Source organism: Haemorhous mexicanus, chromosome 16 (genome assembly GCF_027477595.1).
Source record: "Haemorhous mexicanus isolate bHaeMex1 chromosome 16, bHaeMex1.pri, whole genome shotgun sequence".
Classification (NCBI taxonomy): domain Eukaryota; kingdom Metazoa; phylum Chordata; class Aves; order Passeriformes; family Fringillidae; genus Haemorhous; species Haemorhous mexicanus.
In genome coordinates, this window is record NC_082356.1 from 11642413 (window position 1) to 11670009 (window position 27597).

Below are 27597 nucleotides of genomic sequence, written 5' to 3' on the forward strand. Positions count from 1 at the left end.
TTGTGCTTTTTTGTTTTGTCCCATCTGTGCTCTGAAAGAGAATTCCAAAAGGAAACAGAGGATGGGATAATGTGCAGCTGAATAGATGAACGATATATGGTCTACTGATGGTGCTTTTTTTTCCACTGAAGAGAAGCAGAATTTCCTAAATGTACTAGTCTAGGCATTTTTTTTCCCTATAGTGATGACTTAAACTGCTTAAAGGTGAATGAGTTCTGCTCAGGTTTCAGTGGGTTGTTATGGTCTGGTTCTTAAAATTATTAGGGAGATGCTCCTGAATTAAGGTGCAAACAGGACCATATGCCAAAGTCAATTGTCTGGATTTGATGTAACAGCAAATGTGAGAAAGAGAGAGAGAGAAATAGAGAAGGGAGTTGGGGAGGGGGAGAGAAAGTATGTGACCAATTAAACAGAAAGTAGAAAGTTTTACCATTGCATGGATCTCATTGACATACCATGAAATCCTCTTCTGGTCTTCTCTGTGTTGAGGTGTCACAAAACATGAGACTCCAATGGATTCATGCAGATTTGGGCAAGGTGGGACACCCCAGGTTCCTGCCTGGGGTGGGGCAAGTTGGACTCTGTCTCTTGCTTCTTTCAAATAAGATAAAATCTTTAGCACCAGTATATCCTTTTGAGCCTGCTGTGAATTGGGTTGTGGATTTTCAGATCTGTTGTGTTCCTTTGCATGCCCTGCAGTTATCTGGTGCAAGGCCTCAGGAATGGGTCTGGGGGCACTCTGGAGGTCTTTGTCGGGTTCTGACACCCCGTCAGCTGCCCCTGATTGGAATGTCCCCTGGATGTGGCCTTCTGGGGCTGGGGGGTTTTAGAGCTGAGCCAGATTGTCTGAGGGAGGATGGGTGTCCACTGCCCCTTACCAGCGGTTGTGCCACAAGCCCAAAATTTCCTCCTTCCCCCTGTGTTGATGGGAAGTTTGTGTGCAAAGCTGGCCTCAGCAGATGAGTCTGTAGCTATGACTTCCCCAGCCTGAAGGCAGACAGAGCTGATTTTCAGGAGAGCTGCTGGGTTTGGCTTGGTTGTGGATACATTTTTCTCAATTAGCCTTGTTTAGTTCTCCCCAGACCTGAGGTAGCAGGACCATAGTGTCACCTTGATTTTGTTTCAAGTTCCCTTAGGTGGCTTAACTCCCAGTCCCAAGTTCCAGTCAGGAGGCATTTTCAGGGAGGGTTGGGCTTCAGTGGAGGCAGCTTCCTTATTCAGTTTTGTCAGAATGGGCAAAAAGTCCTTCCTAACAAGATTTAAGCCATTAGCCATAACATTCCAGTCTCTCCCAAGTCCTGTGAAGAGCAGCTGAGAGAGCAGGGGTGCTTTTTAGCCTAAAGAAGAGGAGGCCCACTCCAGCTATTTTTAAGTAATATTTAAGCTAGAGCTTTGTCTGTTCCAACTATTATTAATGTTCAGCTTTTGAGCTCCAGGTTTCAGTACAATCCATCTTTGAATTGCACAAGGCAGCCATATAGTTCAAATAAAATCCAGCTAGACGCCTAACCATACTAGCTACTTATGCCAAACAAGCACTCAGCTACTTTCAAATCATATCAAATTGTTTAGCACCAGTATATGCCTTGAAACTGCCATGGATTGGGTTGTGGATTTTCAGAGTTCCATTGTTGCTCCTTCCAGTTTTGTTGAGGCACTGTCTCCCTCTGTGACATCATCCCTTGGAGATGGCGTCTGGATTGCCCAAGAAGACACCACCACCTCGTCTTTTGCTGAGGGAAAGGCTGAAGCCAGACACTGTGAGTGGCCACTGGGGCTGTGTTAAGGCTGGCACCTGCCCTGGTGTCCCTGCTCTCCCTGGCCCTGTTGTCCAGCAGGGCTGTGAAGCTGCAGAGCCCCTCCCCAGCCCTCTGTGCCGTGCTCCTGTTGCTGGGGGCTGTCCTGGTGCAGCAGGGAACACTGTGGGATGCTTCAGTTGTGTCTTGCCAGGCTGTGCCAGTGGAGCCAAGTGAAACCAATGTACAGCTGAAGCCCTGAGCAGGTGTTCTGTCCCTTTCCCTTTGCCACAGGAATTCCTTCTGTCAGACTGGGCACTCACCTGTGCTGCTCTGACCATCCTGCCCTTGGCCACCCGGGCATGTGGGGGAGGGAAAGCTCAAATTCTGCCCAAAGCCTTGAGAGCCATGGCTGTTCCCAGCTGGAAGAGCTTCCAAAGCAGCTGTTCTCTCCCAGCTCCTGTGGGCACAGATCCAGCCCTGCAGGCAGCACTGGAGCCAAGGCCACAAAGGTCCCTTGCTGTCTGGAGCTCTCTTGGCTGAAGATGCCCCAGTGCTGAGGCTGTGTCAAGGAGATCCCTCTGTTTTCTTCTGTGGAGGGCTCTGTCAGCCCAGACAGAGAAAGCAATTTAACAGGGAGAACCAAAACCTGGACACATTCCTGTGCACCTCCCTCTTGGTACAGCTTTGTTTTCTTGCATCTGTTGGACTCAGCCAGCAGCGATATCTCCTTGCTGTGAGTTCTGAGTGTTGTGCAGGGATGGAGTTCAGGCAGTTCTGAGAGCTCCTTTCCATTCTCTGGAAAGGTCGCTGCCTCAGTCCAAGGAAATGTAAGAGGAAACAAATGCCCAAAGAGCAGAAATCCCCAACCATGTCCCATCCTGTCCTGGAGAAGCCAATGGGACGGAGCCATGTGGCTGGAGTGTGTGTATTGCACTCTGTATTATTAATTTACTGATGCTAAGGATTTCAGCAGGAAACTTCCAGGGCTCCCAGGACTGTCCTAGTGGCTGTGATCACAAGTTATTCACCAGTGCCACTTGTTCCAGAAAAGCCTCTCTGAACAAGCCATCTCTGAGGCTCTAGCTGGTGTATTTTTGCCTTTCAGCTGCTTCCCTCAAAGTTCCAGAACGAGAAGATTCCCAGCAGGAAGAAGGAGGCCAGTACTGGGGGGAGTATTCTGCCCAGAACTGGCCCATTTCCAGACAGGAGTGAGACTGGTCCAAAGGTAGCCTTTTCCTGCTCTTTTCCTTTCTGTTGAACATGAAGTTTGAAGGGGGTGTGTGCTTGTGACAGGCTTGCCTCCAGCAAAACAGCTCAGTGTCCAGGTGCTGTTGTCATTGCACACTGCTGGGAGGGGTGGACTGGGAGTCCTGGTGTGCACTAAGCAACACAAATAACCTCTGCTGAAGCTGCTGGGCTGTGCTGGAGTGTAGCTGCCATTGCTAATGGGGGGAAGGCTGGGGACACAAAGGCACAACATTGCCATTTGCCATTCTCCTGCTGAGAGAGCCTCCTCTTGCTTTGGTGTGGTCACCATCAAATGCTTGGGGTCACAGGATTCCCTCCAGAGTGGCAGCGTTGGCCTTTGAAGGCCAAGGATCTGCAGGAATTACTTCAGATTTAACAAAAGAAATTGCATTCCTGCTTTGGGCTGGAACAATGTGTTGGACCCTGATGGGGTGTTAGATTTTGCAGGCTGCCAGATGTGCAGGGGACTGGCCCTGGGCAGAGGGGAATGGATGTTCTTTATCTGGATCAGTGGCTACTTAGAGGTGTGTTTAAAGCTGCTTTTCTGGCAGGACTGGCCCAGTAGAAAGCACAGTGCAAAGGGGCAGGTGATCAAGGTGGGCTGTTGAGCAGGAAATTGGCAGCAGGAGACATGGAACAAAGTGGTTAAGGATTGCCCTTGAGAGGGGCATTGGGAACACCTCAGGGAAGGGCACAGCTAAGGGCCAGTGTGCTGCAGCCACTCCCTTGAGCAGAATGTGTCTGCTGTGAAGTCCCACAGGAGACCTGCTGGTGTCCCTGCAGTGACAGCAGTGTGGCTGGAGCAGGCAGACAAAGCAGGGGAGAGTTTTCTCAAAGCAATGTCTCTGCTCCAGAAGCATTTGCTGTTGTTGTGTCATTCCAGACGTGCCTCTACAGTGGCATTAAATAAGATAGCAGTAATGACAAGAAAGCACCCATTTAAAACTCGTGGAAAAAGGAGATACCAACTGTCATGGTCTGAGCCTGGCGAAATGCCAGTGCTTCCATGAGAAAACCTCTTTTCCTGGTATCTACTGTGAGATGTGATCAGAGATAGAGCAGAGCAGGCTCCAACTTACGATTGAAAGGAAAAAAACTTTATTAACATAAAACTACAGGGAAAAAACACACAGAACACAGGATGAAAACCTTCCAAATTTCCTCCTCCTCCCCCCACCAAAAATTTCCTAATTCCGTTACCACCCTTTGGATAATCAATTCTCAATTCTTTGAGAAGAGAGGAGTCCCTCTTGCACTACAGACTTCACCCAGGAAACAGGCGAAACTTCTCGTGTTTCTGTGTCACGTGTGGCACCGCCCGGAGAACATTTTGCCATCGTGACCTCTTCCTTCCATGTCCAGTGCTCTCACCACTGCACATGGACCAGAGCTGCTTCTAGGGTTTTTTCTCTTTAAGGATGCTTTGTCCAGTTCCAAAAAAGAGCACAGTCCCTCTCCTTTTGGGACACCTGTCCCCCCCATGTTTCACCCCCTGGGGCTGAGGGGTCTCTTGAACAGAGATCATCTTCCTCTTCTTCTTCTTCGGAGATGAAGGGCACCACCACAACCCTCCTCCACCCTTCGTCTCTGTTCACACACCTTCACATCACCGCACTCTCCTGGCTCTGAGCCACTGCCTCCCCCCAGAATGCAGTCTCTGTGTCACAGGAACTCAAGGGTTCTGTCCATAGCTATCCAAGAAAAGTCCAGCCAAAAGCCACTCCATCATCTCCTCCCACCTAGAATTCTTCTCAACTTCTCTCAATCTCACCAACTCCAGGAGGAATCAGCATTTGCAAGGTTTCCATCGTCCCAAGAAGGGTTAAAAGTCCCAGGCTCTGCCGGTTTGGTTCATGAACTCCCATGGCTGGCTGCCCTGCTGGGCACCCCCCCCTTCTCCTTCACTCCAGCCGCGCTATCACAGGCACAGGCTGCTCTCTCTCTCTCTCCCTCCGGGGGGGGAATGGGGGATGGCTGCCCGAAGCCCTCGCAGTGCAATGCTCCTCCACCCTTCGGCCCAGGCCTGGCCTACCTCCCTCCGGCCGCATGGCTCCCCTCCCCCCTGCCCAGCTCCGAGCTGGACAGGGGAGGTCTCCTCTGGTCCAGGACCAGAACTCAAAAGGAACTTCCAGTGGGAGTTCACAGCTTTTAACCCCCTGTGTTCTCAGAGGTGTATCCATGCCCTCAGTGGACAAACCAGGTGCCAGTATTAAAATCTGGACACCGATTGGCGTGACCACACCATCCCAAAAAAAACCATTTCCCCTCAAACCACAACACCAACTCTACTTTTACCCAAGTTGCTGAGAAAATAACTGAACCCTACCCTCATTCAGCATTCACCTCCCTTGTCTTTTGATTTTCACCTCATTTGTCTTTTTATTTTTGCCTTTCCCTCTGTTTGAAACACATTAACTTTTAAGTACAATGAAAGGGGAAAAATCATCAAAGCAAAAGAAAACTATTTATTAGTAAGTATTCAGCTGAGCCGGGTGTGTCTCCCTCCCCGAGAGCCAAGCACACACACACCCTCTGAGAAAATGGCAATCTTTCTGTGCCCTTTATACCCGGCTGGGGCGGTCCCTGTCCCCTTTCCCATTGGATGGGTACTCAGGAGCTTCCATTCTCTACTGACCACCAACTTTTCTGTCCCCTCCCCTCTCGTCCTACTTCCTTTTGGTCAGGTCTTCAACCCCGTCCCTCTCACTGCCACACTCAACATCCAACCTGAACAAATCCAAACCACAAACAACACACAGAACCAACAAATTCCATTCTTTTGCTTTATGACCTTTTGGCTTCAGCCAAATATCACTTCATCTCTCCCACCTCCTCTGGTCCTGTGCTCTTCTTACTGATAGGTCTAAGTTCTAGAGCAAAAAAGATATTTGCAGTTGTGTGGGCCTGGGTTTCCCTGTCTCAGAGTAAAGGACATCCCAGAATTGTTTCCCATGGAGTCTCCTGTAAATCCATGGGTTTGACTTACTCCATGAATGCTCAGTCAATGCCCCAGAGCTCTGTGACCACATGGGCACAGGGCTGTGCTTAAGGGAAGTGCTGCCTGGCATTGTGGAGAAAGAAACCTTGAGAAATAGATGCCAAAAGAGCAGCTTGGCCTGAGCCTGCTCTGTGTGGCCCAGCAGCTCTGGATCACTCAGAGCAGAGGTGGGTGAGCCACTGTTTGCCCAGTGTGGGCTGGGCAGACGTGCTCGCCCAGAGTCTGTACTTCCCTGGGGATCAGTGGAAGATTCTCCTTCATGAACCTTCCTCCCAGCAGCTGAAGCTCTCCCTGCTCTCTCTCGCCTCTCCAGCTGCCGTCAGCTGCCCCGAAACAGAGCTGGTTTGGGGTTTCCCCACCAGAGCTGGTATTTCAGAACTTCGTCGCTCGGGAGATCTTTGAGATGGAGCTGTCTCTCATTAATAAGGACAAGGTAAGTGCTGGCACCCGGAGCTTTAACACTGTGCTGGAAGGGGAGAGTGCTGTCATTCCCTGAGTGTACAGCAAAGCAAGTTGTCTGCTGCAGCACATGCAGAATAAAATGTCTCCGCACCTTGTTCTGCAAGATGCTGGAAATCTTCCTGTGCTGGCAATTGTCCCCTGATTTTGGCCATGCAGTGATGGTCTCTATCCCAAAGGAGTTTCCTTCTCTTGCAAGCTCTGGATTGAGAGGAATGTTGAGGGCTGTACAGTTCTTTCCTGCTCTCCTGCTTTGCCTTGAGTCTATCCCACACCCTGTGTCTCCTTGGTTAATCTTGGCTCCTGGTAGGAGTCTCTGCCTCTCTCAGCCAGTTTGGCTCCCTTTGTGCAGCTGACAGTCACAGCTCAGGGGCTGAGTCTTCTGCATTTTGTGCTGGAATCACTTCTCATCAATGGCATTGGCACTGCAGGAAATGTGTTCTGAAAGAGCCCTGCAATCAGGCTGATGGAGCAGAAGCAGTGAGAGGCCTTTAGGTGCCACTTCAGGCTCCTGCTCAGCTTCATCCAGCTCTGCTCAGCTTTTCCAAAAGCAACATGGTGCTCTGCTTTCCTTTTGGAGAACCACAGCAGATCCAAAGCCATGTGCTCCTGGAGGTTTCCACCTTCACTTGAAGAAATTTGGATTGTTTTGCAGTTTGCCAAGAGAGCTAAGAGGGGAAAAAGTTGAAAAATGTCAGCAGTTGTGTTCCAGTGTAAAGAGGAAAACTTGAGACCACTGGAATTTCAGTCAGGGAAAGATTTTCTCAAGGGGGGCTTGTGCCAAGTGTGGGCTGGTGGGAGGAGACAGAAGGGAATCCAAATCATCTGGTTTAGACTTTTGGAGAGCATTTTGGTGCTCAGGGGTTGATGCTCTCAGTGTGCCAGAAAATGCATGTTTGCTGTGTCTGTGAATGCCAGAGGGCAGAACCTGGCCTGCTGGCTGCAGGCAGGAATGCCCAGCCTGCCTGCACAGGCAGCAAGAAGGCCTGGAGAGCCACGATTGGCTTTTCATCCTGGAACCACACTGTCAGTCAGTGCTGGTCATGTTTCTCCAGGCAGAAAAGACCTTTGAAGCCCATAGTCAATAGGCACAGCCTGTCTGTGTTTTCTGTCACTTTTGGCAAGCTGATTGCTCGCATGGTTTTATGATTCTTCCTTGCTGCTTTACTGCTAAGTGAAATTCTCTTTGCCATCTCCTTGTTTTAGGGATTGTCTTGCTCTGTTCCTTCCCTCTTTTGCTTTTCAGGTTTGCTTTTCTTCCCAGTAAGGCCACAGGGCTTGGTCTCCTCTCTTGCTGCTCTGCCTGCCTGACTGTATCCCCACAACATCCTTACCCAAAGCTAGATTTGCTAGAAGGGAATTTCTTGCTTCCCCCAGGACAATGTGCTGGTTTGCTTTCAGGTAGCACATTCCCCTCTGGAACATGACAACTGCATGGCTGTGTGGAGGCAGAAGCCAGCAGGTTTTTTGGCCTTGTTGAATAGGCAGATGACTTGGTTCAGGTGCTCTGTCTCCATCCTGCTGGTGCTGACCTGCTCAGCCCTTCCTTGCCAGCAGGCACTGCCCTACTGGCCGTGGCCAAAATGCTGGAGGCAGACAGAAGGGATTCGAGTTCACCCTTGTGAAGGATGTGCCTGTGCCTGCAGAGCTGAAAGTGCTTTGGGAAAGGGGCCAAGGAGGGATGCCAGCAGGGCACGGACAGGTCTCCTCTGGTCCTGTTGGCACAAGTGGCACAATGATCATTTGGTGTCTTTGCTGCAGATTCCTTGGCTGGTGAAGGTGTGCATGGAGAGCTGCCCTTATTTCCAGCTGGCGTGCCCCAGGGATGTGTACCATGTGGTGCCAGCAGGCGCCTCTGCCCCTGTGCGCATCCGCTTCAGCCCCGCCGAGAACAAGGTGAGAGTGGAGGAGCCAAAGCACAGAATGATCTGCACAGCCATTGTTTTCCCTGCACTCTGGCTCCAGCCCATTGCATGCTGTGAGCTTGGCTCCAGGCCGTGGGCAGGCAGCCTGCAGCCAGTCACACCTTGGCCCCTGCTGGCAGGCACTGCAGCCAGGCCTGACAGGCTCTGCTTCCCCTCCCTGCACATCCCTGAGCATTCCTAGGGGAAGATGCAGAGGGAACAGGATGGAAATGACAGAGGGCTGTTGATAGATGTTGGGCCATCTCTAGGTCTAGGGGAAGGGGTTTCATGATGATGGAAAACACCAGAGGAACCAAGAGGTCAGAGAGCTTTCCTCCTTGCTGACTGGCACCAGCTTCCCTGCCTGCCCCTGGGCTGGAGCAAAGACGGTGCTTTTTCACCCCCTCTGCTCTCCAGCCTTGCAGCTGTGCTGTCCCAGAGCACAAGTGAGCATGGTACAGCTGCAGGGCCAGGGCAGAGGATGTGCTGTGCCCGTGAGCCCGGCCTGGCACAGGCACACTGGGCTCTGGGTGCCCTTGGTCAGCAGGAGGTTGCTGAGCTGCAGGGGACTGGGACACCTGCCTGAAGGAGCTCGTGCAGGGCAGGTACAAGCTGCAGGCAGAGCTGTGAGCCCAGGGCTTGTGGCAGTGACACTACTGGGGCTCTGTCTTCATGCCTGTCCCTGTGCTTGCTCTGTCAGCTGGCACCCATCCCGTGCCAGAGGTGCTTTTGTGGGGAGGTTTGAACAGCAGTGCTGAGGCCCTGGCAAGTCTGATCTCAGTGCTGGGATCTGGAGGGTTCATGTTCTGATCTGGAGGCTTGTTCATAGGGAGGGGTTTAGGACATGGCATGGAAGGGAGGAAACCTTGCAGGGAAACAAAGAGAGGCCCTTTCCAACAGCATCCTGCTACCTCTTGGCACTGTTCTTCTCCTGGCTTGGTTGGAGAGGCAAAGTTAGAGAGGAGTTCTGAGCCAACTGATGTTTCTACAGCAGGCCAGAGGTGCAGGATCTCTTTGGGTGCAGCTGTTTTCTCATCTTCCTTTTGCTGCTTAGAGCCAGTTGAAGACTTTGTCCTATTCTCAGACAGTTGGAATATAGAAACCTAGAGGAATGTCCTGTGTTCCCAAGCACCATGTTCTTTAGAATGAACTTAGGAATTGTTTAACAATCATTAAAATTTAGAGTAAAATTGTGGTGGCCTAGGGTATGGGTATGACCTAGTGATACAAGAGCTGAATGCCACAGAGATAGGTTTTGCAAAAGTGCCCCGGTGCCTTTAAAATGTGACATATTAGTAGAACTTAGTGCTCATTTTAGGGTGCAATAGGTAAATCGATGCCCTTGGAGCATCAATTTACCTATTGCACCCTAAAATGAACAATAAGTTTTTCTTCTGCCATGGGGATGGCACTAAATGCCCTGTGCTGAGGCAGTTTCTTTTCCTGCAGGATTATTGCCACCAGCTGGTCTGCATGACATCAAGGGAAAGGATCGTTGTGCCCATCCGGGCCATTGGTGCCCGAGCTGTCCTGGACTTCCCTGCCCAGCTGGATTTCTCCAAGTGTGCAGTCCAGGGCAGCACCCAGAAGACTCTGCTGGTGCGCAATGTCGGTACCCAGGCAGCTCGTTACCAGCTGAGCACCCAGAGGTGAGGCAGCTCATCTGTCCTTGTGCAAAACACCTTTGGGTGACAGCAGAGCTGGGAAAGAGCAGCAAAAGGAACCAGAGCATTGCAGCTGCTGCCCTGCAGCCTGGCTGGAAGGGAGCAGGATGGATGGCATCAGCTCTTGCTTTCTGTGGCCTTGGAGCTTTCTCTGTCCCAGATTTGCTGGAGGCTGCTGGAACATGTTGGTAGCTGGCTTGCACCCTCCTGAGCACAAGCAGCTTCTGAAATGCTTCCTCAGCACTGTCAGCCAAATAGACCCATTCCCTGAGAGGCCACAGGCACGTGGCTTTCCAGTGGTCCTGGAGGGGACCTCTGGCAATCATCTGAGCAAACACACTGCTCAAAGCAAGAGCAGAGTCTGGGGATTGCAAGGTGCCATTGGGAGATCTGGACCTGGCTTTAGATGCCATAGAAGGGAACAAACATATCAATGGACCTAGCTAAAAAGCAGAAGAAAACAACGTGTTTTTCAAGAAAACCCCCTCTGTCCCTTATCTTTTCTGCCTGTCAGTTGCAGTAGTGATTCATTGAGAGGATGGATCTAACAGGGTGAGAAGTGTCTTAAGGAGCAGCTCACAATGAACAGAGAAAAGGCCAAAACTGAGCGTGCCAGCCCCATCTCTTGGCAGTGGTTTTCATTTGGTTATTACAGTGTCAGGGATGTCTCCTGCACAGCTCTTCTATCTGTGGGAACAGCTTAGTGCTGTTGGCTGAAATTCAGAGGAGTTGAGAGATGACTGCTACAGCAGGAACAGAAGAGTCTGGTGGGTCCAGCCCAGGGTGGGATGTAGCAGGTGAAGGGGCTGAATTGCAGTCAGTTTTTTCGGCCTGAAACTGAGTCCTGGACTTGGCTGGATCCTCTTCTCCTGATAATTTGAAAAAAAAGAAGACACCTTCTTTCTCAGGCAAGCCCTGAAGTCACCTCCAGGAATGTTCTTCCCATCCTGCCATCTGAGGGCAGGAGCATGTAACATGGGGCAGGAGTGGGAAGGGAATGGAATGGAAGGGAGTGCTGAAGCCTGGCCAGGGATTCCCCTAACTGGCAACTTCTCTGTTCTGATGAAATTTCTGGCAAAAGACTAAGGGAAGAATCCTGTGCCTTGCCCCCAGCAGGCACTGATCCCCCGAGCCCCAGCAGAGAGCTGCAGCAGGGCTGGCATCAGCCCCGGGGCAGATGCAGGAGCACGTGCACTGCTCTGGCTCTGGGGCTGCTGGGGCCTTGTCTTTCCTCCCCTCCCTCCAAAGTCTCACGTCCAGCCCATAAACATTGCTGGCCCAAGGCTTCTCCACCAGCCAGCAGTGATGTTCTCCCCAGTGGCAATGGGAACAGCTCAGCCCATCATTGCAGCAAGAGGTCCTTCATGAGCAGAACCTGAAGCAAGTTCATCAGCTGTCACTGCTGACATGAGCAAAGCTCAGCTTGCCAGATGTTCCCTTTGTTTTTGTGTGTGATGCATTCATCACCAAAGTCCCCAGAAGACACTTTGAAGTGACAGATTGACCAGCAGCAAAGCACCAAGGCCAGGAACTTTTGTTTGCTCAGTGGGGCTGTTGAAGAGCACAAAGCCCAGCAGCTGCTGGGCAGAAGCACTTTTCCCCTGGGCTGTCCCTGAGCATCAAAGCACAGAGTCTTGTGTTTGTCAGGCAAGAGCTCTTTACCTGGTGATCAATGCTGATTGCTCCTGGTAAATCCAAAGTGCACCAACACAGTTGCATAATTATTTCCAGCACATTGCACAGAGTTTGTCTGCTGGGCCAAGCAAGCAGTTACCAGCCTGCATGACAACCCAGAGTCCCAGACTGCTTTGCTGGTAAATACACAGAAACCTCCTGTTCTGTTTCCTTGATGTGCTCCTGCTGATGGTGCTTCATTGAGCTGGGATTGGACCCTTCAGACTGTAAATGGCATCCTCCTTTTGGGTCTTGTTTCCAGGTCACTGTATTGCTCTAATCTGCAGTTGCACTCTTTCAGAGTTTTGATTGCTCCTTTTCTTAGAAAAGGAAGCTCTCATTGAAATGCTAATAAAATGTGTCTTTTTGGCTAAATCAGGATGTTTTCAATGGAAAAGAAACCAAAGAACCACACTGCAACAGTAACTATTCCTTGGTCTTCAGGGAATAGTTCCTTCTCCCTGTCTGATTGCTAGGCTGTAATCTGCCAGGACAGGGAGTGCCCTAACGTTTGCATCTCCTGAGATGAGGTTCATAGGCAGCAGGAAAAGAGAAATTCCTGAGGCAGTCAGTGTCAAGTTGTCATGCAGATACCTCTGAACCCTCTCTGTGCTCTTCAGAAACCATTCTCTGATGGGATTGGTGGCAGTGGGACCCTTGAGCCTCATTGCAGAGAGCTGGATGCAGAGTATGGGGGAGCTGAGGTCATTTTAGCCCCAGGATCTGGTGAGGGCTGGATCTCCTCAGCAGTGGCTCAGTGGCTGTTTCTGATGCTGTCTGTTCTGGCTGTCTTCTGCTGCCTGTGCTTGGTTTGCTCCCTGCTTGCCCCAGGGAGCTGCAGTGAGCTGCAGTGCAGAAGGAATCTCCTGGCCAGGTGTCCCCCCAGCCCTGCTGCCTCTCTCTGTGTTGCAGTCCTTTCTCCGTGGTGCCGGCCACAGGAGCTCTGGGCGCTGGTGACACCGTGCAGGTGACAGTGGGATTTCACCCGCGGGCCAGCGGTGACCATTGGGGCTCCCTGGCAGTGAGCTGCAGCACAGGTGAGTGCTGGGCCCTGCACGGGCACAGGACAGTTCTGCACCATGGCTCCGTGCTGTCCCATCCCCTTCATTCCCTCCAGAGGTACCTCCCCTGCTCAGCTTCACCCCAAAGCAAACTGAGAACTCCTTGGTCTTTAGGGGCTTGAGAAAGTGAATCCCCTCTAACAGGCAGAGATTTTGGACTCCTGTTGTGCTGGGAGTTGCTGAGTGGAGGAAAGAGGATCCCTGATTCTCCACTCCCATGTGGCTATGCCTGGCTGAAGTTTTATTTGATTCCTGGGCAGTGCTGTAGGTGAGGTCTCCATCAGACTCTCTCCAATGCAGTGGATTTCTTGCACACCTCTGTCCCATGTGTGTCTTCTCCCCTGGCTTGCCACAGACCCTTTTTCTCTGTGGCCCTTACACATAGATGTAGTTTCTGTCTAACAACATTTTCAGGTGCTCTAGTTCTTTTTTTTGTGACAAACCCAAACAAACTTCTCCCTGTCCCCATTTCCCAGGCTGTTCCTGCTGTTGCAAACCTCTCACATCTGTCTCCCATTTGATTTCTAGACTGAGGAATCCCATTCAGTCTTAATGGAGAAGCTGCTCTGTACTTACTCATCTTTCCTTTGTCCCTTTTTTATTTCATTTGCAATGCTGCATCTTGGTTTTTCAGATCAGAACAATATCAAATATTTCAAGACTGATGAGGCTTTGGCTTTGGCCAGGGAGATGATGATGATGATGATGATGATGATTTTCATGGTGTTCATTTTGCAGTGGTTTGTCACATTGCAGAGCCAGGCTGGTTGTGTTTCCTCCCCTGTGTCCCCTCCTGCTGGGGGCTGTCACTTCACTTGTTCCTCTGGGCCTCCTTTTGCTGCCCACCTGCCCCCAGGCATATTTGCTGGTCAGCAACAAGGGATCCAAGGGATCAGGAGAGACAGAGTCTGGTGGGATGCCCAGGGAGAGTCTGGGCAAGGCAGGACTGAGCAGGGCTCCTCAGCCCTGTCACCTGAAGGACTTGGATGCAGAAATCCTGGTGATCTGAGTGGGTCACCGGAGCACATGGACCAATCTCCCTGTCCATACTGTCACCTTGGGGCCAAATCTCCACAAACACCCTCAGAAATAAGGTGTTTAAGGAGCTGCTCAGGACATCCCCACATTCTACACACAGAGCTGTCAGGATGGGATAAATGGACTGATCCACAGAACTCCTCATTCAGCTCAAAACTGGGACACTTTCTTCTGTGCCCTGTGGTTTGCTCTGTTCCTTGTGCTTCCATCAGGCAGTGAGCTGAGCAAAGACTCCCCTTTGCTTTGTTCCAGGGGAAGAAATTATCCACACAAAGCTCCACGGAGAAGCTGTGGATGTCAACGTTGGGCTGAGCACAAGTTCCGTGGAGCTTGACAAGGCTTTCATCACCATGTCAAGCCACAGAACTGTGTTCATTGAGAACAGGAGTAACATCACAGCCCACTTCCAGTGGAAGGCTTTTCCTAGTGAGGAAGAAGAGAATGAAGAGAAGAGGAGGTTGGTTTGAAAGATGCATTTCAGTGAGATCCATGGCCCAAGAGTGAAACTAATGTTTGGCCTCGGGGGGGTGTTGGTGCTTTTGAAGGGTTAAGGCCAAGCAAACTATCCCTGGCACTGGGGTGTGTGTCCCTGGCCTTCAGGAGCTCAGCACTCAGCATTCCAGTTCCATTGATACTCCAGCCAGGGATGGCATTTTGGGAAGGAAAGGTCGATTGTGATGACTGGATTTCCTCAGGTTCTCATTGGGCTCTTGTCTCTCTAATCTTCTTCCTACATGACCTGGCAACATCCCTAAACATTTCCTGAATTGCCAGCCCCTCTTTCCAAAGGTGATACACCCTCTTCTTTCCCTTAGTTCCTTCAAAAGCATGGTCCAGGAGAAGATGGCAAAGGTGCCAGAAGACCCCATGCTGTTCTCCCATGACATTTTTTCCATCAAGCCAATGGTAAGTGATAGCTGAGAACCTCATTTTCCTCCTCCTCCTCCTCTTCCACTTGCTCCTCCCAAGCACCCTGCCCCCGTCCCCCTTCCCCCAGCTGCAGTCACTGGGCAGATCCTCAGCTGGCCCCATGTGGTGGGAGGGAGGACATGGAGTTTCTGGAGTGGCTGCAGAGCTCCCTGCTCAAAGCATTTGTGCCCTGCAGGCTCAAGGCAGGGCTGGGAGCCTGACAAAGCCGAGCTCTGCTGCCAGGCTCGAGCTGCTCAAGGCACTGTGTGCGTGTCCCTGCAGTGTCACAGGGAGCAGTTATTGCAGGCAGGGGCTCCCCCCACACGTGGGGTTCAGCAGAGGCTGTTGGAGCACTGCCAGCTCACACACTGACCTGAAGCTTGCCACGGTTCCCTGGCAAAAGGAGGTCAAATTCAGCCCAAGGGTAATGCCAGAAATGCCAATCCCCTCCTGTAAGCATGCCTTGCACTATTTCTGAGTCTGCCTTCCAGTGTCATCTGTGAGCCTGGACACCAGGGTGCAAGGCTGAAATGGGCCTTTGGAGTTCTCCTGCACACAGGGACACAAAACCTTTTCCTTTTCTGGTGATGCAAGCAAACTGCCACGTGCTCCCATCAAGCAGAGCCCTGATTCTGAGTGCTGGCATTGTGAGAGATGATGAGTACCTGGTGTGTGCACAGTGAAAAATCCCTTCTCATCTTGGAGTAAAGCCCCGAATAATCCCAACCTCTGCTTTCTTTCAAAACAGCTTAACTAATATTTGCATTTCAAGGAAGGGCATCATGTTCTCTTCTTGATCACTCCTATGGCCCATCTAAGGCCAAGAGCCACCAGTGCACAGGGGCAGTTGCATCCCACTGTGGCTGCCAGCAGCATGATGGGACCAAGAGCTTGTGTCAGAGCAGCAGGAATCTTGTGGAGAGTGGGAGCTGATCAGCTGAGCATTGAGAGCTTCCAGTGCTGGTGTGAGCTGGGTTTGGAGGGTTTCCTTGGCTCCTTGGGTGGTTCACTCATCACTGATGCTCTAAACAAAGGCTTACAGGAGTGTGGTTGCAAACAAGCAGTGTGAAGTGTGCAGAGCAATGTTTTGCTGTCTCTCTCTGTTGTAGGAGGGAGAAATCAGGCCGAATTGTTCGGCCGAAATCAAGGTGACCTTCAAACCTCTGGAAGCACTGGAGTATGGAAGTGTGGCTTACTGCAGCATCTCAGGTGCAGCTCCTTTGCCCTGCTTCTCTGCCCCTCAGTGAAGCCATGGTGCAAGCCTGAGCCCACTGGGCTCCCATGGAACTGCTGGGAAGAGTCCCTGGTCAGCAGGGACACCTCCCCCTAGACCAGGAAGCTCCAAGCCCCATCCAGCCTAGCTTGGAGCACTTGCAGGGCTGGAACCCCCACAGCTTCCCTGGGGAACCTGCTCCAATCACTCACAGTAAAAAATTCCTTCCCTAATATCTAACCTCAATTTCCTTTCTTTCAATTTCTACCCATTACTCCTTGGCCTGCCACTCCAGGACACCAGAGATGTTTTAAACTCAGCAAAGTGGTGGCTCAAATTGGAAAGCAGCCCGAGGAATGGGTTAGAAATTAGAAGTCAGCCCCAAGGGATATCTCCTGAGGGGAGAGAAGGGTCCAGATCTTCTCCTGCAGCATCAGGAGCTGGTTGCATCCAGCTCAGTGTCAGGCACTAGCACTGAGGCAGCCTGGAAAATGCAGTGTAACAGAGGGAATGATTGCACTGCAATGGACATCTCTCCCCAGGCCGTGAGAGCAGGCTGCCCCTGCAGCTCCGAGGGGAAGGCCAAGGACCCTTGGTTGAACTCAGCTCTCAGACTCTGGACCTTGGGAACGTTTTTGTCAACACCCCCCACGTCTATGAGGTGAGCAGCAGGACTTGGGATGGATCCTGATGGCTCCTGAGGCAGCAGCAAGCATGCTGGAGCTGTGGAATTCCTGCCACCCTGGGCACTTGTGAGCAGGGAATATTTGATGTCCTGCTCAAATCTGGGGGAGGTCAGGAAGGTGTGTCTGTTGTTCCTGAAGCCCCAGTCCCTGCTTTTGGGCAGCCTTCCTTAGGGATCAGCTGGGAGGCTTCCTGCACCACAACCCCTTGGCCCATGAACCCAGAGCTGGCTCCAAAAGCTGCATGTTCAGAGGCTTTTGTGGCAGTGCAGACACAAGGTTCCTTTGGCCTGGGCTCTGCAGAAGCAGCTGACACAAACTGGCTGCCTTTGAGCTTCAGCCCACTGCAACAGCTTCCAGGCAAGTGTCTCCTGCTGATTGCTGCAAGGCACAGGAAAGCCTTGGGAGTTCTCTCCCTTGCTGACCAGTCCCTCAGCACACTTCAGCCTTGGTGCATCTCTGGCTCTAGAAAGAGAAAAGTGTCCCTGGGAATAAAGCAAAGCATTTTTCTACCTATTTGCCTCCCGCACAATAGTATCAAGCTTGCCAAAAAAACCCATGAGAGATCAACTGAAGGGGTAGAAAGTGAGGCACTGCATCATGCCAGACATTTTCAAAAGCTTGGCTGGGGAAGAGAAAGACACCCTGAGTTTTCTTACCAAAAGTTGGTGCTGTCTGTACATTTTGATGCTGATGCCTCATTCCCAATGTATTGTTTTCATGGTGTGGGGAAAGGTGAATGAGCAGATGGTGCTGGTGGAGCTGTGCTAACTGGGGCAGCAGCAGCTCTGGGGTGATTCCCTACGCAGCTGCAATCAGCCCATGTTGCTCTCAGGGCCAGCTCTCAGTGAGCTTGGTGATGCTGAGCAGAGGTGCACAGCTCTGTGTCCATGGGATCACCCCAGGGTGAGTGCAGTTCTGTGGAGTTACCTCTGCTCTGCAGGAAAACCCAAAGGCAGAACTTGTCCTGTTGTATCTTTTGACTTCTGCCACTCAGCAGCACAAAGCATCTTCTGCCTTTTCTGGCTGTTCTTGGCATCATGAGACAATAACTCCCAAGAAGGGAAGGTTCCACATGTATTTCCACTTTGCTTTCTTGCTGCTGCAGGTGAAACTGATGAACCAAGGAGCTCTTGATGCTCCCTTCACCTGTATCCCTTCAGCCACCAAGGTGGGCTCCTGCTTCAAGTTTGCACCCGAGGAGGGCATCATTGCAGCAGGAGGGAGCCAGACTGTGCAGATCTCCTTCAGTGCCACCGTGTTGGGCAGCTTTGAGGAAGAGTTCCAGCTCAGAGTGGCTGGATCTCCTATGCCTGCCATCCTGACCATCAAGTAAGGACCCTAGGAGCTGGGTGGGCACATCTGTAGCTGTCTCTGGGACATCCCCCACCTACCTCATGTTGGGCTGGAGCAGAGAAAAAAGGTGTTTCCTGAGGTCTGAATCTGTGCTCTGATGCTGGCACTGCTTTAGTGTGAGGATGCCTCCTGCCCTTGGTGGTGCCTGGGAGCTGGAATGACTCCTCCCTGCAGAGATCTCCCTGTGCCTTGGGCCATGGCAGGCAGTGGGATGGATCAGACTTGGGCAGCAGCTGCTCTGGGATGTCCCACCTGAATGGGCCAGCCTGGCTGACTCTGCAGCAGCAGCAGTGCTTGTAAAAACTTGTGTTAATAATCCATGCCAGGTGGGCAGCAGCAGCCTCAGCTCACCTCTGCCAGCCCTGCTGGGGGGGACAAGCTGTGCTCCCAGCTCCTGTGCACAGAGTGCTCTGGTGCCTCCTTGGCACAGCCAGGAAAGGGCTGAGGTGGGAGTCAGGGAACTGCAGCAGGAACTGTCCCAAGGACTTGGGCATCCTCCTGTGGGCTGAGGCCATGGCAAGAGATAATCCTGGCCCAGCACAAGGGAGAAGGGCTGATCACAGGGGAAGCAGAGCTCAGTCCTCAGAAGCACAGCAGCGTGAGGCCTTGTCCCTGCCAGGCTGAGCCATGTGCTGCTGGGATAATGTAGTGGGAGCAGGAGAGCTGTTCTGGCTGCTCTGCAGCTTTGGAGCTGGGCTGCTGCTGTTGGCAGGCACTGGCTCAAGGCAGTAAAGAAATGGAAGCAATCTGCACTGGATTACACCAAGAAGATAAGGGAGAGGGATAAAAAAGAGCAAGGAAGTTCTTACCTTGCAAGAGAAAAGTGGCAAGTAGGTGTGCCCACAGTGGAGAAACAATGATGCTGGCTTTGTTTTTGGAGGAAAAGTGCTGCTTTTGTATTTTGGAAATCAAGAGGGAACCTTTCACCATCAAAGAATTGATTCTCCTCTGTCCCTCCCCAAAAGTGATCAGGGGTGTTTCTGCATAAGCAGCTTTCTCCTTGGGCAAGGGCAGGTGTCTCTTGTTGAGATGTGCAGAGCAGAGCCAGGGGCAGTCCTGTGAACACAACACAAGGCCCAGGTCACTGCTCCTTGAGTTTGAACCAAAAGGCAGAGTGGGCATTGATTGGCATCAAGCATGAAATCAACTGGTGAGTGTTGTGCAGCTTCAAGTGCTGATTTCAGTGGATGTTGGTGACTTTTGGAGTTTGTCTGCTGAGTTCAAGAACAGCTGAGGTGCTGTGCTGGATTCAGGACACCCTGGTTTGGTTGCTGAAGCTGTTGCTCTTGGCTGTGCCAGCTGGTGCACTGCTGACAAGCTGGTCCTTTCCTCTGGGATCCATCTGTCCTCTGGCTAGAACTGTTGCTGCTCCTTTCAGAGGATGATTGGGCATGGCCTGGATTCATGTCTCAGAACTCTGTCTGTCATGATTGTGTGGGTCAAACTCTGCTGAGAAAGCTCCTCCATGGGAACAGCAGTTCCAGCTAAGAAGGAGCAAAGCAGGGAACCTGTGGCTGCAAGGGCTGCTTACAGAAGTGTGTGGGGACACCTTTATGTCCATCCCCTTGCAGACGGGGAAACTGAGGCACAGAGCCATGTCTGGGTGTGTGTTCAGGGTCCTTCATGGGACAAGCAACAACCTGGGGGCTTTTCCTGCCTGCCCTGTGCCCAGAGCCCATCAGTGGCTGTTGGCTGCTGGCCACTTGGCTTTAGCTGCCTCCTGTGCACGGGGCCCTGTGCTGAGCACATGGGGCTGTGTTGGTTGGAAACCCAGGGTGCCCTGAGCCCAGGTTTTGTGCCCCCGAGCCAGGACAGCCAGACCTTTGCAATTCCTTTAACCGAGCCGTTTCCTCCTCTGTCCTCGCCCTCCAGGGGCAGCGTCAGTGCACTGAGTTTACACTTCGACCTCCCTGAGCTCGACTTCGGGGACATCTCCTTTGGTGAGTGTTCCCTGGGCTGGGACACAGCCTCAGGAATCTGTGCCTTCCAACAGAACAGCATCCCTCACTCACGCTCTGCCCCAGCAGCCTCTCCAGGCTGTGAACTGCAGGGCTGCTGCTGCCTCAGGTGGCATTTTGCCATTGGGAGATCCAACAGAAGCAAGGAATATAAAGTCAGTGTTTTCTGGTGTCTCTGTGCTGCTTTAAAAGACAGATGTCTGTCAAGGAAGGTGGGAATCTTCCTGCAATGGAAAGATGAGTCCATCCCTCCAAATAATTCTACCTTTGAAATGAGAGGGCTCCCAGGCAAAACTATGGGAAAAGGAATAACAGTTCTTTCCTAGACTCGATCAGGAGAGCACAGATAAGAAGGCAAGAACAGACGTTTCCCAGGTGCCAAGTCCCGTTTTTCCCCTTGAGTGGAGTTCGGGTCCCAGCAGGAGGAGCTGTGGGATCCGGCAGGGCAGTGATCCCCTCCCAGCCGGTGCAGGGAGGGAAGGAGGGAAGGGAAGGGAGGAAGGAAGGAAATGCTCCTTTTGCAAACTGCCAAAGGGCAGGGGGATGTCGGCAGTGCGGAGCAGCAGCAGGCAGGAGCAGGGCAGGCAGGCAGGGTCGATGGCAGCGCTGAGCTGCAGCCAGGGCAGTCCCGGGGCCAAGCACACAACCTCCCGCAGCAGCAGCGGCCGAGCTTTGATCCCCGAGCGGGAGGAAGGGAAGCTCCGCTCCCTGCCCGAGCTCAGCTCCGACTGCACAGCCGCCCCCGGCATCACGCCCGAAATCCCAAAAAACCCCGAAGGGAAAAGCCCAGCCCCAGGGCCAAAACACCCCAAAACCCCTCTGCCCCTTCCCAGACCAAGGGCAACATTCACTGCCAAGCCTAAACCCAGAACAATGAAGTTCCTGAACTTTGGAAGGAAACTCATTGCCTTTCCTGAGCTGCTTCTTCCCCAGCCTGCATCGGCATGGAGGCACTTGTCAAGTTGCCTTGTGAAGAAATGAAACAAGCAAGGCAACAGATAGAAATATGGTTCTGAACCAGGAGATTGATCCTGCTGAATCCAATTTCATTCCTAAGGTCTCTCCAGCTGAAGGCAGCTGTTGTATCTTTGCTTCTTTGTGACTGTTGACTGTTGTCTGCATGTGCTGAGCTCAGTCTCATTTGAGGTTTTGACATCTGGGTTTGTCCTTTTTGTGCCTCTCCTACCTCCCTGCTGGAGTCACTGCTGGAGCTGGCAGTGGTCATTTGGATGGGCCCAGAGAAGCTCTGGGCTGCACCTGCAGTCCCCATCTGTGTTCCAGGGACTGTTGGTGAGCAGGCCTGGGGAGAAGTCTCCTCCCCACAGAGCTGGCCAGCCCAGCCAGGTGTGCCCTGCAGAGCAGGTTGTGGCTGCTCTGCGGGCTCGGCAGGACATCCCCACCATGAGTGGCTGTATCTCTGGCTTTCCAGGATGGAAAGCAAATCTCAGAGCTGATGTGGGCTAAACCCTTGCAGGCAGCAATCCCAGTGAGCAGCATGGCTGTGATGTCCCTGTTTGTTGGGTGAGGTGGGACCTGATTCCTAATTGCTAATCTCAAAGCAAGGCTTGGGTGTGCCCCCAGCTGAGTGGGCTCTGAGCTGTCCCGTGCTCAGTCTGTTTGGCCCAAATCAAGAGATGCCTCAAGGATGCTGCAGAGAGAAGCTGCATTAGGGTGCTTTACATCACGTTCTAGTTCCTGATTCCATCCTCACTTTCTTTTGCTGTAGCTTCTTCTCAATGACGACTCCCTGTTTATATCTCTTGAAAACAGTGGGAGTGTTGGCAGGCTTCCCAGGGAATTTGACAGCTTGAATTCTCAGAGTAAATGCTGGGTCTGGATGCACACCCATCACTGAGAGATAAGTGGTGCTGGTTTGGGGCAGGTGAGGGAGCTCCTCCCCATCCCAAAGAGAGAAGCTTGCAGTGTTGAGCAGGGCTAGGAGTGGGCATTTTCAGGGCTGCAGTCTGGAATCTGGAAACTGTGTCAAAGGGAACTATTTTCAGGGCTGCAGTCTGGAATCTGGAAACTGTGTCAAAGGGAACTAAGTGACAATTAATTCCTCACGCACCTTCTCGGTGAGCTGTAGTTCAGATAATAAAGAGCTGAACTCCAATCCCACTTTGATCCTGCCAGGATATTCACCCCAGGATCATGCCATCATGGGTGCCTGACTGGATATTTGTGTCCTTTGCCAGGCTTTCCCTACACCCAGCGCTGTCGCCTCACCAACAGCTCCGCGGTGCCGCTGACGTTCCAGCTCCGCATGTCGGACGATGGCACGCAGCCGGCTGTTGACAGCGTGGATCAGATCCGCAGGCACAGCGACCCAGCCTGGAGGAAGGGAATCCATTTCTATGTGGAGCCCAGGGAGTTCACCATGAATCCCAGCCGAGGGACCATCCTCCCCCAGGGACACCAGGACATCGAGGTACAGCCAGAGTCCAGCCACAGACGCTGCAGCACCAGGGCTGAAGCTGCGCTGGAGTGTGGGAGGGCTTTAGCTCTGGTGCCAGCTTTGAGCATGGTGGGAGGGAGAGATCTGCACTGCTGGGAGGCCTCTGCTAGCTGGCTTACTCGGGATGTTCCTCCGGGAGCACTGTTTGGTTTCCAAAATCATCTGCTGAGGTCACATACCTTATGGTCAAGGCCTGAAGCCATTCTTGTGTTTTTGAGAGCGATTGATTTGATTGCAAGTGGGCAGAGCAAGGATGATGGCAGAAGGTGGCTGTTAGAGAGATGTCATTGTATAAAGCAGTTAGCTTTTCTTCTTGGTCTCATTTCCCCCCTCCTGGGGAGCAGAATGATTTGTGTTCACTGCAGGAATCTCTAGAGGGGACAGAAAACTTTGCAGCCATGTGTAGTGGTTCAAATTTATTTTATTGATTTCTTCTTAAGTGGTTTGTTCTGTTGTACCCCCATGTTCTCCCCGAGTTGGTTTACCCCTGGGTTTCACCCTCCCTCAAAGCTGTCCCTCATGCCATTCCTTGCCCCTTGTTCCAGCTCTTTCCCTGCCTTTCAAGGCAACCTACCCCCTTTTGTTCCCCAGCCTTCTTTGCCAATTTGACCTCGAGCCATTCCCTGTCTGCAACACTCCTTTGGAATTCCCCTATTCCTGGAGGTCCCATTGGCCCTTGTGAGCCATCCTCTTCACCCTCCTACCCCAAGTGGCCCCAGATGTACACTTGATGTAATCCCCTCCCTGCTCCCCTGAGGATTCCCTCTTGGTTTGCTGTTTGTATCCCCCCCCCCCCCGATTTGTGTCTGTACAAAAGCCGTTTCACAGGAGTGCCCAGGGCTCTTTTGCCTCTGATCCCCTTGCTTGGAATAAACCCTTCCTTGTGGAACTTCAAGACAGGGAGCCTCCTCCTTTCTTCTCTGCCTGCTCACTGTCGTGGCTTGTCTCTTGCACCATAGAGCAAGTGGCTCTGAGGGTTCTGCCTCTGGTAAGTGCCCATCCTGAGGCAGTTCCCCACTCCTGGCATGGGGCCAGAGTTCTGAGAGCCAGCCCGGGCTCCGGGTCCCACGGCAGCCATGAAGTGCCCAGCACCTGCTGGGCCACACTTTGCCCTCAGCTTGCTGCTGTAAAGCTGAACTCATTTTGTTCAAGTCAGATTTCCTCTGCATGGATGTCATTGTAGTCAGATGAGAAATTGGACCCCTAATTTGAATTCAGTATTGCAAAGAGCTTTAGTCTAATGTCTGAATGTAGCTGACCTATGCCCTGATAGCAAGGTGTGTTTAACAAATCTGGTATTGCCAGAAGGCTTTTGTTCCTCTGAGACTGTGCTCTACACATGGAGCTGCAGAAGAATGAAGGCCAAATCCTCCTCAAGAACTGGAGGATATCACAGGTGGGTAATGAGCTTTTGTAAGGAAGAATTTCCTGTTCTTCTCTTCCACCAGGTGACCCTGTGTTCCAACACGGTGATGGATTTCCGCCGGAGGATGCTGGTGGACGTGGAGGGCATTGGCAAGGGAGTGACAAAACTGTTCATCACAGCCAGGTACCAGCCCTTGCCTGGCCTCCCCCAGGCACTGCCTTGCACAGGCTTTGCTGGCTGCAGCTGCCAAGGAGAAGTGCTGCTTAATGGCCTCATGTTGTGCCAGCTGGACATGAGAACAGCAGGGCTTGGGCAGCAGCCTGTGGTGAAAAGCAGCCCTGCTCACAGCCCAGCATGGTCCTGGGCCCTCTTCTAAAGGGACCAGGAATGGTATCATTTCTTGGCCTGGGTTTTGGTGCTTGAGGTGGAACAAATTTCCCGAGGGCCTCCTCTCCTTCTTGCTGCAAGAGGTGGAGTTGTGCTGGTTGTGACCAGCGTGCATTGGTTTGGGCCACAGCAAGCAGCCTGCTGAGAGTCAGGCTCTGCTTCTGTTCATGAGGGCACATGGCAGGGGGGAAGTGGCTCCCAGCAAGAGTGGTGAGGGCAAGGTCTTAGGAGGGGAAAGCAGCCCTGGATGTGGCAGCTCAGCTCCAGTTTTTCTCCTTCCCTCTCCTTCCCATTTTGAGCTTTAATATTCTCAGAGTTGAGACTAAAGGCCATTGTTGCTGCAGCAGAATTCCATCCTGCAGTGCTGCTGTGGGTGCCAGTTGAATGCCCAGAGGGATGTAGCTCCCTGGTGCTGTTCCCTGTCCCAGGCAGAGCCATCCAGTCAGTGCCTGGGCTGCCATTCTGTAAAGCAGGTGGAGCTGGGGCCAGTCAGTGCCTGGAGCTGTGCAGGGAAGGAGGGAGGGAGCTGCAGGGCCTGGGAGGGGGTGATCAGCCACTCTGGAGGGCAGCTGGTGTCTTGTGCCCTCCAGGGCTGGGGCAAAGAGCTGAGTTCTCAGGCAGGGCAACAGCACCATGGCAGAGAAGGGAGTCATTTTTCCTGAGACACTGGAGCTGTGTGTTCCTTGAGCCTTAGTGAGCCCTGATCCTTGTTGGGAAGGCTCCCCCAGAGCTCGTGGATCACTGGGACTGTGACAGGAGTCCTTACAAGGCTTCTTGGGCAAAGGAGGGGCTGAGGCAGCTGTGGCACAAAGTGCTCTGCCTGGGGCACTTGGCAGCCTCTGGGTGCTGCCTCAGGGTTTGCCCCTCCTTGACAGGACCTGTTTGAGTGGGAAGAGGCAGAAGGCAATTTATCCCTGTAGGGCTGTTAAATGTCCATTTGACAGTGACCAATGTGTTCTGCTCCATTGCACAATCTTTGGGGGGTAAACGTTCTCCATTCTCTCAGTATCTCTGATTCCCCTGGGGTCATCTCTTTGCCCAGATGTCTCGTTCCTGAGCTCCAAGTGTCCCCCTATGTGCTCCAGTACGATGAGTGCCACCTGAAGGTGCCCTATGAGAAGAAGCTCGTCATCAGGAATCCCAGCCACCTCCCTGGCTGCTACGGGCTTATTCCCCAGGTTTGGCATCACATCCACCTCCTCCTGTCAAATATTATTGAGGAGATTATTAGGGGAAAAAAATGGTTTGGATAAGACTTTGCTGCTTTCTATTCAGTCTTAAAGATCTGCTGAGAACAGGATCCTACCCGAATGTAAACTTGAGGAGGCAGTGTAAGCTGCTGAGGGAACAGTTGATGTTCTAGTCTTCAGGGTGTTTTCTTGTGGGAGATCTTAGAGGGTTGTGAAAAGCTGCTGCATCCAGAGACACCAGTGCCTGTGCTGGCAGCCTCCTTGCAGGATCCCCTGCGAATGTTAAGCCTCCAATTCTTGCATCTTGTTTGTTCCTTTTACCTTTGTCCTGGGGAGTTTTAAACGTGTGTGTAAGTTGCTGTTGCGGTGGATGTTAAGGAGTCTAAAGTTTCTTCAGAGGTGCCTCTGAAGCTGCATTTCATTCTGTCCCTTCCAGAAACGCAAGGAGGACTCTGCTGTGTTCTACTGCAGCCCCCAGCCCTGTGGGATTGTCCAGCCCCAGAGCACAGCAGAGATCCCAGTTGTGGTGGAGGTGCAGGCGCTGGGCGAGCATCGCACCAACGTTCTCATCGGCGTGTTCGGGGATGAGAGAAACCCCCTGGTGAGGGCAAGGGGAGCTGTGTGCCTGTGGGCAACTGCTCCTGGCAGGGGCACAGGGACAGGGATTCTTCTGGGGAAAACAGGCACAGGCTGCTGTGGAGAAGGACAGGAGGGATGGGTGGCACAAACAGTTCGTGCCTTAGAGGTGGGAATCTCAGTGTCTGACACAGAATGGAGTTCGGCTAAGCTGGGATCCAGGGTCATTTTAATTCATTGTTCTTTAAAATGCTGTTCACTTTGGAAACATCTGGTTTAAATGCCATCTCTCTGAGCACAAAAGAGGAGGTCAGAAGACTTCTAAGAACCTTTAGCTTTCTATAAAAGAAAGGAAAGCTGGCATTTGAAGTGTGGATGCAAAGATTGAAACTTATCTTAAGACATATGGAAATGGTGATGCCAAATTCCCTGGATGGCAGCAAACATCTGAACCTGGGCCATTGTGGCACTGCCTGTAAATCAGTGAACAGGAAGGACAGGCAGTGCAGGCTGTGCCAGGGAGCCTGAAGTTTGACAAAACAGTTGCTTTCAACTCTCAGGCTGCTTCCCTTAAAGAGGAGGGTTTCTGCCCACCAGAAGAACCAGTTGTTTAACTGTCAGCATGGTCTTAACTAGAGATTTCTGGCAAATCTTTTACCTTTGGGCCAATAATCTGTATTTTGAAAGGTTCTCTTACCTTAATCCTTTCCAGTTTGGAAGTGAACATGTAATTTTCTTTTTCCCCAAAAGCCCAGCATTTCAGCTGGAGAGTGCTAGGTGTCCCTAAAGAAATAACTTGAGCAGGGTTGAGCTGTTGAAGGTTTTTTAGGTTTCCCTGCTGTGGTTTGGTTTGGGTTTTTTTAAAAATCTTTCTTGCTTGCTTCCTGGCACAGAGAGCACAATTACGGAGCTCAGGACGGCTGGCAGAAACCTCCCCAAGCCCAAGGCTGACAGAGCTTGGCAGGATCCCAGCACCACAGCCTGTGTATGTATGGATGGGGAATGTGACCTGAGTCACCTGGGAGTGCTGGAAAATGTCAACCAAGGCCCCAGCAGTGTCAGGGGAACATTCCTGATAAATCCCTGTTGGAGCTGCAGAGTTTCTGGCCTTGGGCACTGGGGGGGCTGTGCTGGCTGGGCACTGGCTGGGTCTGCCCCTGGGTGCCTCAGATCTCACCTTTTTGCTTGCCTTCTCTGTCCTTTCCTCTCCCACTGTGCTTTTGGCATCCCCACAAGGTGTTCATGCCTGTCCTCTGGAGCTGCTCAGTGCAAGCAGTTGCAGCTGCTGCAGCAGCTCAGTGTCATCCCTGGGCTGCCTTTAGAGCAGAGCTGCTCCAGCCTGGATTGGGAAGGGCTGGATCAAACCATTTCTCAGTTCAAGGTGCCAGCACCCAACCAGGGGCTGCATCCTGACCAGGAGCTGCTGGTGCAGGTGTCCCTCCCTCCCACTGCAGGTCCCTGTTCATAGTTCTCTTATTTTCCAGAGATGAGCTTCACCCACCTAAGTTCAAGCCCCAACCACCAAAGGAGAAGAGAACCAGCTTGGATTCCTCGGCATCTCGATGGCGGAACTTCAAGATCAGAAGGGAGGAGCCAGTCCCAGCCCTGAGAGGAGTGCAGGATCTTGCCCAGTCTTCAGGAGCAGAGGTAGATTTTCTTGTTCACCCAGTGCTTGTGTTGCCTCCCCAGCCTGCCAGCACCAAGTCATGCTCGTGCTGA

The 27597-nt window shown here is 52.2% G+C and overlaps 1 protein-coding gene across 1 annotated transcript; it reads left to right on the plus strand.

Annotated features, from left to right (window-relative positions):
- Positions 1-1688: 1688 nt before the first annotated feature.
- On the plus strand, positions 1689-27597 carry LOC132334952 (hydrocephalus-inducing protein-like). The gene is made up of 15 exons (XM_059861076.1): positions 1689-1760; positions 2845-2899; positions 6270-6418; positions 8206-8340; positions 9798-9997; positions 12599-12707; positions 15804-15903; positions 16450-16568; positions 17699-17922; positions 19819-19886; positions 22100-22332; positions 23808-23908; positions 25155-25290; positions 25799-25903; positions 27568-27597. Exons 1-15 carry the CDS (start codon positions 1689-1691, stop codon positions 27595-27597), a joined length of 1836 nt encoding a protein of 611 aa, XP_059717059.1.